Here is a 19,731-nt window from a genome sequence, read left to right as displayed (position 1 = left end):
TAAGATCAATCTAGTTCTTATTAAAACTTCATGCAAAATCCAAAAATGTGCTAAGCACACCTATGCACAACACTGATAGCCAGCGTACTGACACTATCTGAAATTTCTTGAAAGCGAGCTAGAAAACCAAAATAAGTGAAAGAAGAAAGGCACGCCTCACCCGTTTGGTTGATCCTCCGAGAAAGGCGCGGTGATGAGGAGATCCCCCGTGCCACCAGAAGTTGTACATCGCGACGCGCCATCATCTTTGGCCGCCAGCAACGCAGCCGCTGTGCTACGCTGCGCCTTGAGGAGGGAGAAGCAGGCAGCCACTGGCTACACATAACGGGGCGACCAGGCGAGGCCCGCCCGAGGAACCGGCAGAAATCCTAAAGGAATAACATAGAAGCATAACCAATGTTGTGGTGATTCATCAGAATTCATAAGCTGCTCTATAGAGGAAGTCCATTACAGGGTAACTCAATTAGTTAACATGATAGAGCTGACTTTACATGCAATCAGGAAATAAATCATTCATGACTAGTAGAATAAAATATGGTGAGGAAAAGTAATTCATACTTCAAGATCATCAACTTCAGTGAAATACCTGTGCCAAGGGTGTACTATAATGATTCATAATCTATTTTTTTTGTTGCAGCTGATATATGTCATTAAGAGGGAAACCCTACCTTCACAGTCTTCCCAGAACCACCACATTTTGTGCAAGTTGATTGCATCCTGAAGGGTCCAGTTTGCATGAACATCTGTCAACAATATTTTTAAAAACTAACACAAATAAGAATACTAGTTAAACTGGATAGACAAAAGCAATGTGATGAAGAACTAACAAATCCTGAACCCCTGCAAGCTAGACATGTTTCAGGTTTGGTTCCAGGAGGCACGCCGGCTCCATCTGAAAAATATCTCATCACAATAAAAAACAGAAGGCTAAATACCTAAAAATGGAGACATGAGATAAAAACTGCATCTACATACTGCAGGTTTCGCACGTGACAGACGTTTGGAAGTTGATCGTTTTGCTGCATCCTTGAACTGCTTCCATAAATGATAGTTCAAGTGCAACCTGCAAAATGGGAATGGAACCGCAATTCACAGGGTATAGCTTAATGTACAGCGAAAATGAGTGCAGAAATCACCTTAATATCATGGCTTCCAAAATCCCTATCCCTGAAAATGTTCCTAAAGAACTTCATACCGAACAAATATAAAAAAATAAAATTAGTTTTAGCAGATTTAGAAGAGAACTGAAGTAGACACACCAACTAAAAGTCATCGGTTCTTAAATTGTAACATAAAGTAATGGAAACAGGAAATAGAAATATGATACCCAAATAACCAACAAGGAAATAAGTTACAAATAACGAGTGCAAGAAACTAATAGTCCTTTCCTGTATATTGTATAAAATAAAATCATCCAGTATTGGTTTTAAATCAGTTATGGACTTGAAGTAGAATAAATCACAATGCCTGGTAAACACATGTTTCTATTTTGATCAAATATGGTATATGAAATAAGAATGTAAAATGAAATGAGCTTCAATAAAACTTGAGTTTTTCTGTGTGGTCAGTGATATATATTGTATGAAGTTGAAAATCAAACCAACAACTAAGGGCCTGTTTGGAAGCACCTGGTTTTTAAGAAACTAGTTTATAGAAACTAGAGTGGTTCCAAACATACCAGTTTATATCCTAATTTATAGAAATTAGATTCCCAGTTTCTTAAAAACCAAGATTTAAACATTCGACCACTTATGAATCATCAATGAACTTGTGCTAAGGAAGAGTAGTAGAAATGTAAACATATGCCATCAAAACGGTTGAATCATTAACTCATCATATAATGATCTTTTTTGTTCATCCTTTAAAGTCTACATTGACGGCAAAAACATATGCATCAGAATTCACAGAACCTACACCGCCTTTAAGTTAGGTATAAGCGCAGCACACTAAACAGACATCAAGTACCTCATAAGCTCGCTGAACCTCTTGAAACTTCGGTTCTGCATCCGCATCACCTTTATTCGTGTCTGGATGAAGCTTCTTTGCAAGCTTTTAGGGCAAGTGAGGCAAAAAAAGGCAGTAAGGGTAAGTGTTAGCTATCTGTGTACATGGGCCTAGCCCACAGCCCACTAGGGGTATATATCTGTTAGGGTTAGGGTTTACTGTAGCGACTACTGTTTATTCGCTCTCCAATATGGTGCCAGAGCTCTAGGTCCAGCCGCCGCCGCCTCTCCATGGCCGGTCGACCGCCGCCCCCTCCCTTCTCCGGCGACCCCTTCCCCTTCCTCTCTCCTACAGGGCGGCCCTCGCCGCGCCCCTGGCGGGCCTCTCCCCCGCGGCCGGCGCGCCGCCGGGCTTCGCCGCCCCCGCGGCGGTCCTCTCCCCTGCGGCCGGTGCTCCTGCAGGACTCGCCGCCCCCGCGGCGGCCCCCTCCCCCGCGGCTGGCGCGCCACCGGGCCTCCCGGTCACCGCGGCGGCCCTCTCCCTCTCCCCTACGGCCGGCACACCCTCCGCGGCGGCCCTCTCCCCTGCGTCCGGCGCGCCGCCGGGACTCGCAGCGCCCGTCGCGGCCTTTCCCTCTGCGGCCAGCGCGCCCTCGGCCCTCACTGCGCCCCCTGCGGCCCCTTTCCCCGCTGTCCCCGGCTCTGCACATCCCTTCGCTGCTGCCGGAACGCCGCCGGGCCACGCCTTTGTGCTCACCGCCACGCTTCCCCCCACTGTCGAGCCACCTCCGCCCATGCCGACCCAAACTGCAACCCTCGCGGCAGCCCCTGGCCACGACGGGTCCCCGCCGGCTCCTGCACTCTCCCTACCGGATGTCGCCCTCCTTCACTCCCAGCTGCTGGCGCCCGGTTTTCCTCATGTCACCACGACTGGCGGGGGCCCCGTTCGTGGCTGCCCCCTGCCGACCACTGTCTACAGTCAGCCGTCCGCCATCATCTCCTCCCTGCGCACTTCTTCGGCAGACGCTGCTGCCATTCTCGCCGCCACCCGGGCGGCCGTTACGGCTGCTCGCCAGCGGGCCCAGGACGCCGCCCGTGCTCTCGAGCAGGAGCAGGCGGATGTCGACGCCATTGAGCGCCAGTACGCCGAGACCTACCACCGTCTCGCTGGCAAGGGCGTGCCGGATGGCTCCCCCACATCCGCTCGCCACAGCGCCGACACCTTCGAGCCCGCGCCCGCCCCGGCCTCAACCCTTCGCGCCTCTCTTCATGCTCAGGCGGCGGCCCTCACCAGCATCCGGGCCACCGTCACCGACGTCCTTGCGCCGGCCTCCACTCAGTACCCCCGGTGGCGCGATCAGGTCTTGCAGACCCTTCGCCGTTACGCCCTCGCCGACCACGTCCTCTCAGCGGTCCCTGACCCGTCAGAGGATTGGCTTCTGATGGACGAGGTGGTGCTCTCCTGGATTCATGGCACCCTCACGGCCGAACTTCAGGACATCGTTCGCGTTCCGGACGCCACTGCTCACCGGGTCTGGGGTGCTCTTGAGGCCCAGTTCCTCGACCACCGCCAGACTCGGATTCTGTACCTCGAGACCGCCTTCCGTCAGCTTACTCAGGGCGATCTCTCTGTGGACGAGTACTGCCGTCAGATGAAGACGATGGCGGGCACTCTTCGCACCCTCGGGTCCCCCATCACCGACGAGTGCCTCGTGCTCAACCTCCTCCGCGGTTTGAGCCCTCGCTTCGATCGTGTGACGCCCATCCTCACCCGCCTGAAGCCTTTTCCCACCTTTGCTGAGGCCAAGGACGATCTACTTCTCGAGGAGCTTCGCCTCTCCGCCACTGCGACCGCCGCTCCCGCCACGGCGCTCTACAGCGCTCCTCGGGCTCCCCCCTCTGCCTCCGGGGGGGGATCCTCTTCGCCGCACTCCGGCCTCCCGCCGTCTGGATCCCTTCGGCAGCCTCCTGGCTCCGGGGGGGTCGCAGTCGTGGTCGCGGCCATGGTCGCAAGAGTGGCCGCGGCAGCCGGGGCCATTCCCCGGGTGGCTCCCAGTGGCCATCCTTCTACAACCCGTGGACTGGCACCATTCAGATGTGGCCCGGGCCGTTCGCGGGCACCTCGGCCCCTCGCCCCGTCGCCCCTCAGCCGGTTTTCCTTGCCACTCCTCCGGCGGCGCCCTCGGCACCTCCCCAGCCTCAGCAGGGGCTCCTTCCCCTCCCAGGGCCTCCGGCTCCACCCGTGTGGGGACCCTGGACCAATGGGTGGGACACGCAGTCTCTCGCCAACTCCTTCTCCACAATGACGCTGGCCCCACCCACCTCCGTCTCTGACTGGGTGGCTGACTCCGGTGCCTCCTACCACACCACCCCGGACGTAGGTACTCTGTCTTCCACCTATCCCCCCCACCCCTCCCTTCCGTCCTCTATCGTGGTTGGAAACGGCTCTGCCCTTCCCGTCACCTCTGTTGGTGACGCGGTCCTTCCCGGTCCTTTCCGTTTATCCAACGTTCTTGTTGCTCCCCACATCATTCAAAATCTTCTTTCCGTCCGTCAGTTTACTACTGACAACTCTTGTTCCATGGAGTTTGACCCGTTTGGTCTTTCTGTGAAGGACCTTGCCACCAGGACCCTTCTCGCTCGGTGTGACAGCCCCGAGCCGCTCTACACACTTCGCCTGCCTGCTTCCCCGCCACCGACCTCTGCGCCGCTTGTTCTTGCAGCCGCCGCCTCTTCTGTGACTTGGCACCGTCGTCTCGGTCACCCCGGTCGTGATGTGATGTCCAAGCTCTCTAGCAGCACCTCCGTTTCTGGTTGTAGGGGATCTTTTGAGCACCTCTGTCATGCTTGTCAGTTAGGTCGCCATGTTAGGCTCCCATTCCCCATCTCCTCTTCTAGAGCAGCAGGCATTTTTGATCTGATACACTGTGATGTATGGACATCCCCTGTAATCAGCATTTCTGGCTATAAGTATTATTTACTTATTCTTGATGACTTCTCGCATTATCTGTGGCCTTTTCCTCTTCGTCAGAAGTCCGACACCTTTCCCACCCTGTCTCACTTCTTCGCTTGGGTCTCCACTCAGTTCAGCCGCACCATCCGGAGCATCCAGTGTGACAACGGGCGTGAGTTCTACAACAATGTGTCCCGTGACTTCTTCCTCTCTCGTGGCGTCCACCTCCGCATGTCCTGCCCCTACACGTCACCTCAGAACGGCCGAGCTGAGCGGATGATTCGCACGACGAACGATGTAGTGCGCTCTCTCCTTTTCCAGGCTTCCCTTCCAGTTTCTTACTGGGCTGAGGCCCTCGGCACTGCCACCTATCTCCTCAACCGTCTCCCCACCAAGGCGGTTGCCCACCCCACCCCTTACTTCGCTCTCTTCGGCGTCCATCCCTCCTACGACCATCTTCGAGTCTTCGGGTGCGCTTGCTACCCCAATCTCGCTTCTACTACTCCTCATAAGCTCGCCCCTCGCTCCACTCGTTGTGTCTTCCTCGGCTACTCTCCCGATCATAAGGGGTATCGGTGTCTTGACCTCGCCTCTCACAGAGTCCTCATCTCTCGTCACGTTGTTTTCGACGAGTCGGACTTCCCCTTTTCCTCCGCCCCCACTGCCTCCCATACCGACCGTGACGTTCTCCTCGACCTCGACCCTGTCTCTCCCACTATCGTGCCTCCCTTCCCCGCTGGTTCGCCCACTTCACCGTCTCGCGTGGCCCTGCCTGCGCCGCCCCCCCCGCCGCACTGCCACGTGCGGCCCCGACGCCCTCTACGCCGCCCTCCTCCGCACAGCTACGTGCGGCCTCGCCGTTCCCGGAGTCGCCTCGCGCGACCCTGCCTGCGTCGCCCCCTCCCGCACAGCCACGTGCGGCCTCGCCGTCCCCTGCGACCCTGTCTGCCCCGCCCTCCCCCGCACAGCCACGTGCGGCCTCGACTTCCCCTTCGTCTTCCGCACAGCCCAGTGCGACACCGGCGCCTGCTCCGCCGTCTCGCTACACCGAGCCCATCCATACATACCAGTGCCGTGGTCGACGCGGCACCCCGGCTCGTTCCCGCGCCGAGGTCACGCCCTACCACCCCGTCGTCGTCCACCGTGATCCTCGCCACATCCACCCAATGGTCACCCGCTGCGCGGCCGGTGTCCTTCGGCCGCCTGATCGCCTGATTCTCTCTGCCACCTCCTCTTCAGCTCTTCCACCTGTACCCACAACTGTCCGTGGTGCGCTTGCCGACCCACAGTGGCGGCGCGCCATGGAAGCGGAGTACGAGGCCCTTCAGGCCAACCACACCTGGGACCTGGTGCCTACTCCCCCTGGTGCCAATGTGGTCACCGGGAAGTGGATCTTCAAGCTGAAGTTGCGCGCCGACGGGTCCCTGGAGCGGTACAAGGCCCGCTATGTGCTCCGGGGCTTCACCCAGCGCCCTGGGGTCGACTTCGACGAGACCTTCAGTCCGGTGGTCAAGCCTGCCACCATCCGGACTGTTCTGACCTTGGCGCTGGCCCGGGACTGGCCGGTCCACCAACTCGACGTCCTCGACCGCGCTGGCATGGCTGACTGCAAGCCCTGCGCGACTCCAGTGGACACACAGGGCAAACTCTCTGCCATCGGCCCCCCGGTTGCCGATCCCACCGGCTACCGGAGTCTTGCCGGGGCCCTTCAGTACCTCCTCTTCACCAGGCCCGACATCGCCTACGCCGTCCAACAGGTGTGCCTTCACATGCACGACCCTCGAGAGTCGCATCTCACCGCACTGAAGCGGATTCTGCGGTACTTGCGGGGCACTCTTGACTTCGGGCTCCTTCTACGCCAGTCCTCCACCACGGAACTTCGCGTCTACACCGATGCCGACTGGGCGGGCTGTCCCGACACGCGCCGGTCCACCTCGGGCTACGCCGTGTTCCTCGGCGACAACCTCATCTCCTGGTCGTCGAAGCGCCAGCCGGTTGTCTCCCGCTCCAGCGCCGAGGCCGAGTACCGCGCCGTGGCCAACGGCGTGGCCGAGGCGGCTTGGCTCCGTCAGCTCCTCCACGAGCTCACCACGAGCACCCTGGTTTTCTGCGACAACGTCAGCGCCGTCTACCTCTCCACCAACCCCGTCCAACACCAGCGCACGAAGCATGTGGAAATCGACCTCCACTTCGTCCGCGAACGGGTAGCTTGTGGAGTTGTTCGCGTCCTTCACGTCCCGACCACCTCACAGTTCGTTGACGTCTTCACCAAGGGGCTTCCGTCGGTGGTCTTCACGGATTTCCGATCCAGTCTCAACATCTGCAGTGGCTAGAGTTTCGACTGCGGGGGGGTGTTAGCTATCTGTGTACATGGGCCTAGCCCACAGCCCACTAGGGGTATATATCTGTTAGGGTTAGGGTTTACTGTAGCGACTACTGTTCATTCGCTCTCCAATAGTAAGGCCAATTGCAGAACGGAAGCAAAATTGTCAACCATCCTGATAAACACCATGGATACACATTTGATTGATATAATAAAAATGGCAAAATGCTGACCAGATGCTAACCGAACTCTTGCTAAATTGGGTGTGCACTTTCTAAATGCAATGGTTACAGGGCTATTGCCGGACGTTTTGAATCATGGTGATTTTTGTACTTGGAAGTTGGAACCTCGAAGACCCTATTGTCTACACTTACAAATCGTACAGTAACTGAAGTAGCACAACTCTCGTGCACGTAGTTTTCCCTGTTTTCAAGTCGTCGACTAGTCGTCCGGTCGGTCCTGGGAGCTCGACTTGGGGTGCTGGCTCGACTTTTCTGGCAAGTCGGACAACTTTACAGTCGTTGACAAGTCGCCCGACTTGCCAGAAAAGTCGAGCCGGCACCCCAAGTCGAGCTCCCAGGACCGACCGGACGACTAGTCGCTGACTAGTCGACGACTTGAAAACAGGGAAGCAAACATATTAAGATCACAACAACTCTATTACCATACACAAGCCTAATAAAGCTTCTGCTTGTGCATAAGCTGGTCTATTATTCTTTTTTGTGTCTATAATTCAGTGTTGATGTGTACATCCTACACAAAAACGTGAGTTTATATTCAGAATATTTAATGTTTATGGTAATTTTAAAATAAAAAATAAGATTTCAAAATGCAGTGCACCAAGGGAAATCTTCAATGCACATTTCCATATAGTTACCTCTCCTTCAACAAGCCCTACATAAGCCCGCAGTCGCTTCCCAGAGTTTACAACCTTCCTGTCAATGCTGGGACAACCACATCGTAGGGCAACCTGAATATCACATCTTGATATATGCCTGCAACAAAAGACTTTCAACTTGCTTCCAGCGTCCAAGTCATTTAGTCAAAAGTTGAGACTCATGAAAACAAACCAAAGCAGTACTACTCTACGTGCTGAAACAATGCTTTGTAATCGCACACATGATGTGTGCGATTTCACATCTAAGAGTTGCTGAAACAATGCTTTGTAATCGCACACATGAAAACAAACCAAAGCAGTACTACTCTTAGATGTGTCACATCTAAGAGTTGCTGTACGGTATCCCCAAAAATGGTTACTACTAGTACTAGGCAAGCTTTGCTCCGCGAGTTGCTATTAAAGTCCGACACATGCAATTAGCCAAAATATTGCAACAACCGCAACTACCTTTATGGTAAATACGCAATGACGCAACTACCTTTACATGCACAGGTGGAGTGCCTGAAAGAAAAACAAAAGTAACGCGAATGGCTAGCACATTTCAACAAACACCTAGGTTTCAGCTAAAATCATAGCCCCAACAGAGATATTGCCATCAATGTGATCACCAACCCAGGTCAGGAAACCAAGCCCAAAACGACTACTCCGACCACGGCTACCTCACCGGATGAGCTCCGGTCGCTGGCGCCCGAATCGGAGGCAGGCGGTGCGGACAGCGTTGGCATGCTTAGAAGACAGCGAGGCGGCGGCGAAGGCGGAGGGGTCAACATGGCCCCGACGGAGGAGGAGTTCCATCAGCGCAACCCACTGCGGCCACGGATGCGCTATATCCACAGCTGCCGGAGCGTCTCCAGCAAGAGCAAGACCGCTTCTTAGCTCTTCTACACCTGGCACTGTTCCCTATAGGGACGCTGTGGTGCGAGAAGCGCCGGAGCGCGGGCGATGCGGCTGCGGTGGCAAGGCGGCGGTGCATCCGCTTGCAGTTGCAGGTGGGCAGGTGGAGATTGTCTAAAACGCATCGAGCTCCGGCCGTTTTCAAGTTGCCCAACTAGCGGCGGGCCTAGCCCAACTTGGTAAAGTAAAGCTAGAGCTTGTTCGGCCCAATCTGGTTCCTTAAAACCTGAAGCCACTTCGAGCTCTCCCCGCGTTTCGTGGGCTCTCGGTCGCGTGCGTGCCGACGCGTGCCCAGGGATTCGGACCCGAAAATTTTTACTCATTTTAGTTGTGAGCGGTACCGTGCGTCCGTGCCCTCACAAGCTTTCTCTGTCGCCGCGCATGTGGTCTCCTGTCCTCGCTCCGCCGTCTCACCTTCTCCCCCTCTCCCTCCTCACCGCCGTGCTCCCTGCCGCCACGCTGTGGCCCTTCCTCGACATCGTCTGCTCCGGCCACCGCCACCTCCGGCTCGCTCGCCGCGCTCCACGAGTAGGTCGTCCTCATCCTCACTCTCCCTTCCCACCTCTTCCTCACACACACGCCGCCTCTACAGTCCGCATGCCAGATCTGCCGCCTCCCTGCCACCGTGCCCCTACCGACCTCGCCCTCCTCCCTAGCACGACCCTACCACCGCCTCCTCCCAACCACGTCGCTAAGCGAGCGTCCCCGCCGTCGCCGAGTGTTGGGTCCGACCCTGGTGGTGGTGGGTGGCTGCGTACTGCGGGCCGCTGCCGATCCAGTAAAAAACGTCGGGCATCGATCGCCTCCTACCCCCAACCCCCTCCACCCTGTCCTCGGATAGGCAGCGTCGGTGCGCCGGCGGTGCCAGCGTGGAGGCCGAACACCCAGACAACCCGGACCTTCAGCTGTCTGCTTCTGCGTCTGGCTTGCGGGAGTGATCCCGTCTTCTGTCGACCAGGTTCTTGCCTAACAGGGAGCAGTAATGCGCATCGAATCCGGCTATTTTCATGTGTTTCCTTAAGATTCTTGCTCGTTTCGTCCTCGATTCCCCCTCCCTTTAAGCTTCTGTAGCGTGTTGCGAACGAGCGGAGTTTGTCTATTGACAGTTCGACGCGCTAAAGTAAAAAGTTTTTTACAGTTTATTTACTAATAACAACTTCGCATCCTCTGCGCAGTCGCGGACTCAAACTAGAGCTGGCTTCACCATAGACTTCTGGAGGAGGCAACGAGATTGGGAATTGGAACATGGGGAGTTCGGTCAGCTGCTTGGGAGGCGGCTCCAAGTCGAGGCAAGATCAGAATGGTCAGGTCGTCGCGGGTTCGTCTCCCCGTTCAGGTACATCCGTTTTGGGAGCACATGATTGGAGGGGGAGACCACTGCTCAATAGTATCGTGATTTAACCATTTCATCTTCGAATTGCACTGCATTTGTGCTTGTGTCGCTTTACATTGAAATTGTGGACAACATTGTAATTTTCTTTTCTTTTTTAGCCACACGTTGATGCAGGGCATAGTAGCAACTGGTACACCCAACATACCAAAATATTGATAATCTATGCTTCATGAGTATAATCATGATAACAAAAATTATTCATCAGGGTATCAAACATGGCCTCAAGACAAAACTGTCTCTCAGTGTTGTTATGTTTTTTTTCTTGTAATCCATGCATTGCTGCACGCAAGTGAGGCTTCAATGAGATCCGCTCACGCCTCGCCTCGGCGTGGTCCTCTCGCCGCACCGCCACGCTGACGCACGTGTTCGTGGCGACGTCCGCCTCGGTGCTGGCCTCGCACACTGTCTACAGCACGCGCTCAAGGTAGCCACCAGCGCCGACCAGAGCCGCCTCGCGTTGCTCGGGGTCGCCTGCGACATCGGCGAAAACCCCGGCCTCCTCCCGGGGTGCTCTTCAACCACCTCCAGCCCGCACTGCTACTCCTCATCGACGTCGATGCGTGTCTGCTCGGTGTGGCACCTCATTGTCTCCGGTGTCATGCTCGCGCTGCCTTACTGACTGGTGAGCTGCCGCCGATCTCACTCTCTATTTTGCTATTTCTCGTCGATTTGGCACTTTTGCCCTGTCCGTGTAGACATAGTGTATGGATTATTTTGGTGATGAAAGTGAACTGCTGGGTATTGGTTTAGAGGAGGAGATGAACAATATGATTAGGTACATTATGATTATGTTGTTCTGGTGTTAAAAAGTGACTTCTATGACGACATGTTCTGTTGATGTGTAAACTTGGATTATGTAAGAAAGGACATTGGGAGAAGTTTTGGTTTTATACCTCAAAACTATAATATAGGCCACAACTGTATTGTTTCTCATGACTTTTGGTACGTGCGGTGGAATACCAGACTTATAAGACAATATTTGATATAGAAATTGGTTAGATAAAATGAATTGGCATGGAGGAATGAGCATATGCCTGATCTCCTGTCAAGCTGTCACTAAGATTGTAGGCAATCTTGCTATATAATATTTTTTCTGAAATTTAGGCCAATCGGTGACTAGCTGTTGCAGCAGCAACAATTATGTTTTTTCCAAGAACTAATAGGCTTTTTTTGTAAATATTGTGACCTTTTCAGGTTGTGATTGCTATCAGTTTTGACATCAACTCACCAGCGACATTGATTTACTTGTTTCTTTTGTGTTTTCCTCTGCATGCAGACGACATTGATTTCTAGCGAACTCTTATGACAGTGGTACCAAAAATTTACTAATGTTGATGATGTTATACTTATAGGTACTAAATTTGGTCATGGGGTGGATGGTATCAAGGAGTGGATATTGCCAAAGCTCCCTCTGGGTACTGCTTACTACCCCAAGGTGTTAGCAAATCATTCATATTTTCTAATGGCATTTCCCCTGTACTTTGTTTACTTTTAGATGTCATCGCCTGTCTTCATATCTTATAAACAGAGAGAGTCAGGATCAGATGCTCAGAAGAGTTTAGTAAATATTTTTATAAGTTTGGTAAAGAGTGCACTCCTGAATATCATTATAATTAAACTTGATGTGCCACATGATTTTTAGCATAAAGCCAAAGTGCACTTTTATTATAATTTTAGTTCTTAATATGTGTTTCCCCTGCTTTAAATTATAAGACATTTCCCCTTGATACGTCACTTTTATTATATATAAAAGGCACTATGCAGTATCTACATGTGCCACGATGTTTTATAGGTGCTTTGATTTACCAATGATATAAAATTTAGATGAGTGGCTTTATTCCTCATACTAATTGTAAATATAGTTTGTGAGAAATGAGGCCCTGATTTATTTTTAAAATTTTAGTACTATGCTCCATCCAAACTAATTGCATTAGCTGAAGAGGTCTATAAATCCATGCGGTAAAAGATTATAGTTGTCCTTTGGGCCTGAACTGTGTCCGCCGCATTCTGACCAACTCTTCTGCATATGATATTTCAGTTTGGAGCCACCAATCCATTGGACAATAAGGATAAATCTGGTGCCAAAAGTAGCTTCTCTCCATCAAGCATGACAAAGAAGGTATGATCATTGCCTTCTACACATTTCTCATTAAAATTTGGTGTTGCCTATATCATTACCTCTTGTTTTTATTCTGTTATTTGAACCTGATCATGGATTTTTTCCCCATATTTTAAGTTTTCTGCCACACATGATCATCTAAGAAATGTTGCACAGGCTGAACAGATGGCATGATTGTCATCTTCCATTAATTGGGAACGTGCCCAATTTCTCCTCTTGTTTGAAAATATTCTGTGGTATACTTCTATGAAATAGGAGGCTATGCTAACAGAATTACTTTGGCTATTTATTCCAGAGTATGCAGATGGCATACAAAATAATACACATTCTACATTGAAGTACATACATGTAGGCTGAATAAATCTGTATAGAAATACAGTTGGTCATTCAATAATCAATATTCTTAAAATCACATTTTTACATACTCATGTTTGTTCCCCTCAATTATATTTCCAGTACGGGTACTGCTATTCAGAGTATTGCCATCAGCTATGGATCTCTTATTCGTAGGTGGTTACTGAACAGAACTTCTGTTGGACAGGTCTGATTTAGAACCAAGATTAAATGACCTATAATTTGGAGCAAGGGGTTCAGTTTGAAGGTATTCATAAGCAGAGAATCAGGAATGTTTGAAGGTACCATAATGCAGAACATTGGAAATGACTGCCTAAACTTATGCAGAGAATCAGGAATGTTTGAGTGCACTGGAACCTCGTTCTCCATTTTGTGCCATGACAACTGTCAATTATGGTGAAACAAAGTTTTCCTTAGTAATTTGACTTTGGTCAATATATTGTATTGCCACCATAAATTTGTTAAAATATTTTGCCTGTTGTTAAGAAATGGATTGTTTTCATCAATTTTTTTGGTACTCTTAGCCTGTTCATTTCATAACCAATACACAAATTTCCTGTATTACCTAAAATTTGTTTGCTTTGTCAGAGAATGGGTGCCTCAAATATTATCCGTCCTGTATCAAGCTTTAGAGTTCAATTTGACAAACGCTTGTGAGCCATGACCTATACATTTGACTATCTCATTGATCTAAATTCTAAAATTCATACTATTCTCTACTTTGATGGTGTTTCTGCTTATTATATGGACCGTTCAATTTACTACACATTAGCTTCTGTCTTCAATCGCGGTAGGGCGCCCGAAGGGGCGCCTGATGTTCTAGTTAAATTTAAGACTGAAGCAAGTTAGCTAGAGTTTGCTCAACAAGGAGGGTTTGAGTTTTGTCCTAACTAAAAAAACACTTAAGTATTTACTGATATTTCTATTCAGGCAACGACTAATATGCAAAAAATCTACCTGTGTTCAGGGCATGAAATGCCAAAATGATAGTGCAAAAAACTATATTTTTACGTTCTACGTAGCTGATTGACTAGCTATATCTGAAATCATCTTTCTGACTCCACGTTACACAACCTCAATGAGAAATACTTCCTCCATTTCAAATTATATTACATGACTTAGCCTTTCTATATACATTGTTTTTCAATTCACTTAGATATACACTATTTCAGATACATAAAAAACAACGTATCTAGAAAAGGTCAAAATGCCAAACAATGATCTAAACACTGTTTGAAGACATGACCATCCATAGAATCCAAATACCGGTTGAATTTTATGCTGATATCAGATGGCTGGTTCCATCACAGAAACAATAAAATGACAATTCTCATTAATTGATGGACTTATGAGATATTTAAATGCGATATAGATAATAGTTAGTTGCTAAAATTAATTAAAGTCATTTAAACATTCTAGCTAATAATTCATATATTAACTACTTTTAGCAAATTAGTTAATAGTTAGTTAACTAATTTCACTAGCAATTTTTAACTAACTAACTATTAGATTTAGTGCATTCAAATGTTGAATAATTAGACAAATTCCAATCTAAATTCCGAATATAAATCATGACCAAATCAGAAGAACTGAAATAACAAGCCAAATCAGATGATGCGTACTGATTAGACTTATTGATCGATGGCACGCGCCGGAATCAGCAGGGTCGACGATGTCAAAGTAGCGAAATCAGCAGGGTCGACGAGGTCAGCAGATCACGAGCAGTCGCGTGAAGACGCTTCCCAAAAACCTTATTCGCCCTCTCCCGGTGCAGGATCTAGAAGACGAAGGGTTCCGGAGACCTGCTCTCCTGATCGCAGATGCACCTCTGCGGTCGGGACGAAGGGAACTAAAAGGCGGCTCAGCTATGGAGAGAGGCGAAAGCGAACTGGGATCTGGGATGATTTGGAGGCTGGCTGCCGGGCTCCTTTTATAGGGCCGAGTCCGCGACCCCCGTGCTTATCCGCCCACGAAAATCTCGCAATCAGTTGAGATTTTATAGCGATCGGTTAGGATAAGCGTAACAGCCAAGAAACCAAAAAATCAAACGGCAAAAGGTAGCCGCGTCCCCGCAAGGTGAGGGGCCGGATTTCGGCGGACCATTCACGCGCATGTCGTGCGCCCGCGCCCTTCGCCCCGCCCCGGCCAGGCCAGGCGAGGCGAGCGAGCGCGCGCGCGCGTGTGGCTCTCCACACTCTCTCCTCTCATCCATGACTTGGTGAGTGAGTGTGGCTTCCATATTTAAGCTAGCTCTACTCCACAAGAGCTAGCAATATGGTGCTATTGGTTCCACCTATCCCTTTGCCATCCACTTATATGGGCTTTTGAGATTTTCCTGGAATTATTAGAAATTCTTAATTGGGCCAAGCCCATAAATCCTAACAATCCCCCACCAGATCTCAAATGCCCATCTGCAGTTTTCGCCACTGTTCACTACTGTTTAATATACTAGTTTTTCAGCAGAGACTGTTAAGTTGAACTTCCGCCTAGAACTCCAAGTTACACCAACCCACAACTTGGACAATGGACTATGCCTTGAATTGCAAGTTTTGCGTGGATGGGTTTCACTTGAAGTCATGACCAGTACTTGGCTACCAGTAGTCCCCTTCTCGGGTGGAGCATATACGTCGTACTCCAAGGTCTCTTCATGAGTTTACTAGAGATCACCCAAATCTCATAGACTGCGACGTTAGACAGTCTAACTCATATAGGTGTGTTCTTTCAAAGAATGTTCTGCAGGACAACATCTTCGCTAATACAAGCCAACAGAACACATTAAGGCACAAAGCCAACCTGCCTTACAGCATTTGAGAGTATTGCATCTTTACTTAGAGAGGGTCAAAGGCTACTCTCCTCAGTTCACCAATGGCTTGTTCTTCCCAGGACCTAATTCACGGGATCTCCGATCACATAGACTGGGTTTCCACCATGGCAACTTTATTTGGGTCTCATACCCATCTCTCTCGATGCGAGTTCTATCACATTACGTGGTAGACCCTTGGTAAAAGGATCTGCCAGATTTTTATCTGTTGAAATATAAGTCACACTTATAACTCCGGAGTTTCTCAACTTTCTGACAGACTTCAATCGTCTTTTGACATGTCTTGATGACTTTCCATTATCCTTAGAACTCGTCACTTTAGCGATCACTGTCTGATTGTCACAGTTCATAAGGATAGCTGGTATTGGTTTCTCAACCACCGGCAAGTCCATCAAGAGTTCACGCAACCATTCCGCCTCAACGGTTGCTGTGTCAAGTGCAGCTAGCTCGGCTTCCATGGTTGACCTCGTCAAAATGGTCTGCTTGCATGACCTCCATGATACCGCACCTCCACCAATAGTAAAGACATAACCACTGGTGGCATAAAGCTCGTCTGCATTAGATATCCAGTTCGAATCACTATATCCTTCAAGTACTGCATGCTGACCAGAATAGTGAATTCCATAACTCATTGTACCTTGCAGGTAGCGCATAACCCGCTCAAGTGCATGCCAATGATCAGTCCCGGGGTTTGACATGAACCTACTCAATTTGCTCACAGCAAACGAGATATCAGGCCTTGTTGCACCAGCAAGATACATGAGTGAACCGACAATCTGAGAGTATCTCAATTGGTCTAAACCAATTCTCTTGTTCTTTCGCAGTGTCACACTGGGATCATAAGGTGTTGGAGAAGGTTTGCACTCAGAGAAGCCAAATCGCTTCAAAACCTTTTCAACATAGTGAGATTGCGAGAGAGTAATCCCACCATCTGCCTTAATCAGCTTGATGTTTAGAATCACATCAGCTTCTCCCAGATCTTTCATATCAAAACTCTTTGATAGAAAAGACTTGACTTCATTGATCACATCAATGTTTGTGCCAAATATCAATATATCATCAACATATAAGCACAATATAACTCCTTCGCCCCCACCACAGCGATAATATACACACCTGTCTGCCTCATTAATGGCAAAGCCTGCAGACGTTAGAGTAGTGTCAAACTTCTCATGCCACTGCTTTGGTGCTTGCTTCAGACCATACAAAGATTTCAATAACTTGCACACCTTGCTTTCTTGACCCTTTACTACAAATCCATCAGGCTGTTCCATATAGATTTCCTCGTCCAGCTCTCCATTAAGAAAAGCTGTCTTTACATCCATCTGATGAACAAGGAGACCATACGAGGCAGCCAAAGAAAGTAGTACTCGAATAGTGGTCATTCTAGCAACAGGTGAGTAAGTATCAAAGAAGTCTTCTCCTTCTTTCTAAGTATAGCCTTTAGCCACAAGCCTAGCCTTGTACTTTTCAATTGTACCATCAGGCTTGAGCTTCTTTTTAAACACCCACTTACAACCCACGAGTTTGCATCCATAGGGTCGATCAGTGACTTCCCACGTACCATTTGAAAGAATAGAGTCCATCTCATTATGAACTGCTTCTTTCCAATCATCTGCATCTGGAGATGCAAATGCTTCTGCAATGGTAGTAGGAGTATCGTCCACAAGGTACACAATGAAATCATTACCAAAGGATTTTTCAACCCTTTGTCTCTTGCTCCTTTTAGAAGCATCATTGTCATCCTCCTCTAGGACAATTTCATGTGGCTGTTCAAAACTCTCAATAGGTGTATTATGTTCAGGAATTATCTCAGAAGAGTATCTAGAATTGCTATGAATGTCTTTCATTGGAAATATATGCTCAAAGAAAGTAGCATCATGTGATTCCATAATAGTATCAACATACACATCATGAACTTCAGATTTAACTACTAAAAATCTATAAGCTATGCTACACGAAGCATATCCAAGAAAGACACAATCCACTGTCCTTGGACCAAGCTTGCGCTTTTTATTAATTGGTACATTGACTTTCGCCATGCACCCCCAAGTGCGCAAGTATGAAAGTGATGGTTTTCTCCCAACCCACTTCTCATAAGGGGTTTTCTCTTCTTTGCCCATAGGAATTCTATTCAGAACATGACATGAAGTCAGGACTGCCTCCCCCCACCATGCCTTAGATAAACCAGAAGTGTCTAACATGGCATTCACCAGGTCAGTCAACGTACGGTTTTTCCTTTCAGCAATCCCGTTTGACTCGGATGAATAGGGAGGAGTCCTCTCATGAATAATGCCATGTTCTGCACAGAAATCGTCAAAGACTTTGGGAAAGAACTCACCACCACGATCTGATCTAAGACGTTTGATCTTTCTCTCTAGTTGGTTTTCAACCCCAGCCTTATAGATTTTAAAGTAGTCTAAAGCCTCATCTTTAGTTTTAAGCAAGTATACATAGCAAAATCTAGACGCATCATCAATCAATGTCATGAAGTATCTCTTACCACCTTTTGTCAACACACCATTCATCTCACAAAGATCAGAATGTATGAGTTCTAGCGGTGCCAAGTGTCTCTCCTCAGCAGCCTTATGAGGCTTTCGAGGTTGCTTCGACTGCACACAACTATGGCACTTAGAACCTTTGACTATGGTGATATTCGGAATTAAACTCATGGTTGCAAGCCGAGACATAGAGCCAAAATTAATATGACACAAACGAGAATGCCAAATACTCGCAAGATCATCAACATTAGCACAAATATGGTTCACAGACTTATTATTGGAATCTAACAAAAAAAAGCGGAACAAGCCTCCGCAATCATAGCCTTTACCAATAAATTGTCCAGACTTGGACACAACTAATTTATTGGACTCCAAAACTACCTTGAACCCATCTCTACATAGAAGGGTTCCGCTAACGAGATTCTTGTGTATAGAAGGGACATGATGCACGTTCTTCAGCTGCACGATCTTTCCCGAAGTAAACTTCAGATCCACCGTGCCAGTGCCATGAACAGAAGCATGTGACCCATTCCCCATTAGCACGGAAGAATCCCGGGCGCCCTGATAAGAAGAGAACAAGTTAATGTCAGAACACACATGAACATTAGCACCAGTATCAAGCCACCAACTAGGTGATTGAAATACTGAGAAGATGAAAGGTAGATTACCATACCCTTTGTCTTCCTCATTGCTAGCGATCACTGTGTTGACATTGCCCTTTTTGCCACGGCGATCCGCTCGATCAGAACAATCCTTGGCAAAATGACCCGCCTCGCCACATGCGAAACATGTCAATTCAGCCTTGTTCTTCTTCTTCTTGAAGTTGGTAGTTTTATTGGGCTTGTTAGATTTTGGCTTCCCTTTGCCCTTGTTGTGGTTCTTCTGAACCATGTTGGCGCTGGAGTGGCCCTCGCCTCCTTTAGATCCCGTGTCCTTAGCCCGAGCTTTCTCCTCAACATCCAGAGACGCTATCAGATTTTCAACTGATATCTCATGTCTCTTATGTTTCAGAGCTGTGGCGAAGTTCCTCCATGTAGAAGGCAACTTTGCAATAATGCACCCAGCCACAAATCGGTCAGGAAGGACTATCTTAAGGTGGTCGAGCTCCTTGGCTATACACTGTATTTCATGAGCTTGCTCTACAATAGAGCGATTATCAACCATCTTATAATCATGAAAGCTCTCCATGATATACAGGTCACTGCCAGCATCTGATGCACCATACTTAGTAGTAAGTGCATCCCACAACTCTTTCCCGTCTGTGTACTGCATATTCGCATCAACCAGACGGTCAACAAGGGCGCTAAGAACGGCTCCCGTGAACATAGTATTGGCATGGTCGTACTCTTTCTCCTGTTCAGGAGTCAGTGGACCCTTAGGTCTGCCTTTACTAACATGGAAGACATTCATAGCAGTAAGCCAGAGCGTGGCCTTGACTTGCCATCTCTTAAAGTGCATACCATTAAACTTTTCTGGCTTCAGCGCGTCGGCAAAAGCAGCCATAGAAAAACTAGGAAATTGTCTACAATAAG

At 49.0% G+C, this 19,731-nt stretch overlaps 1 protein-coding gene across 1 annotated transcript; it reads right to left on the bottom strand.

The window, feature by feature from the left end:
* Window positions 1-1,072: 1,072 nt before the first annotated feature.
* LOC118476166 (chaperone protein dnaJ 1, mitochondrial-like) lies at window positions 1,073-9,208 on the bottom strand. Its single transcript, XM_035964361.1, has 4 exons — window positions 8,782-9,208; window positions 8,097-8,214; window positions 1,966-2,049; window positions 1,073-1,187 (listed from the first exon to the last, which is right to left on the bottom strand). The coding sequence occupies exons 1-4, from the start codon at window positions 8,910-8,912 to the stop codon at window positions 1,104-1,106; spliced, it is 417 nt and encodes a 138-aa protein (XP_035820254.1). The 5' UTR covers window positions 8,913-9,208; the 3' UTR covers window positions 1,073-1,103.
* Window positions 9,209-19,731: the final 10,523 nt, after the last annotated feature.

Source organism: Zea mays, chromosome 1 (assembly GCF_902167145.1).
Source record: "Zea mays cultivar B73 chromosome 1, Zm-B73-REFERENCE-NAM-5.0, whole genome shotgun sequence".
NCBI lineage: Eukaryota > Viridiplantae > Streptophyta > Magnoliopsida > Poales > Poaceae > Zea > Zea mays.
This window is presented reverse-complemented; position numbering and strand designations above follow the sequence as displayed.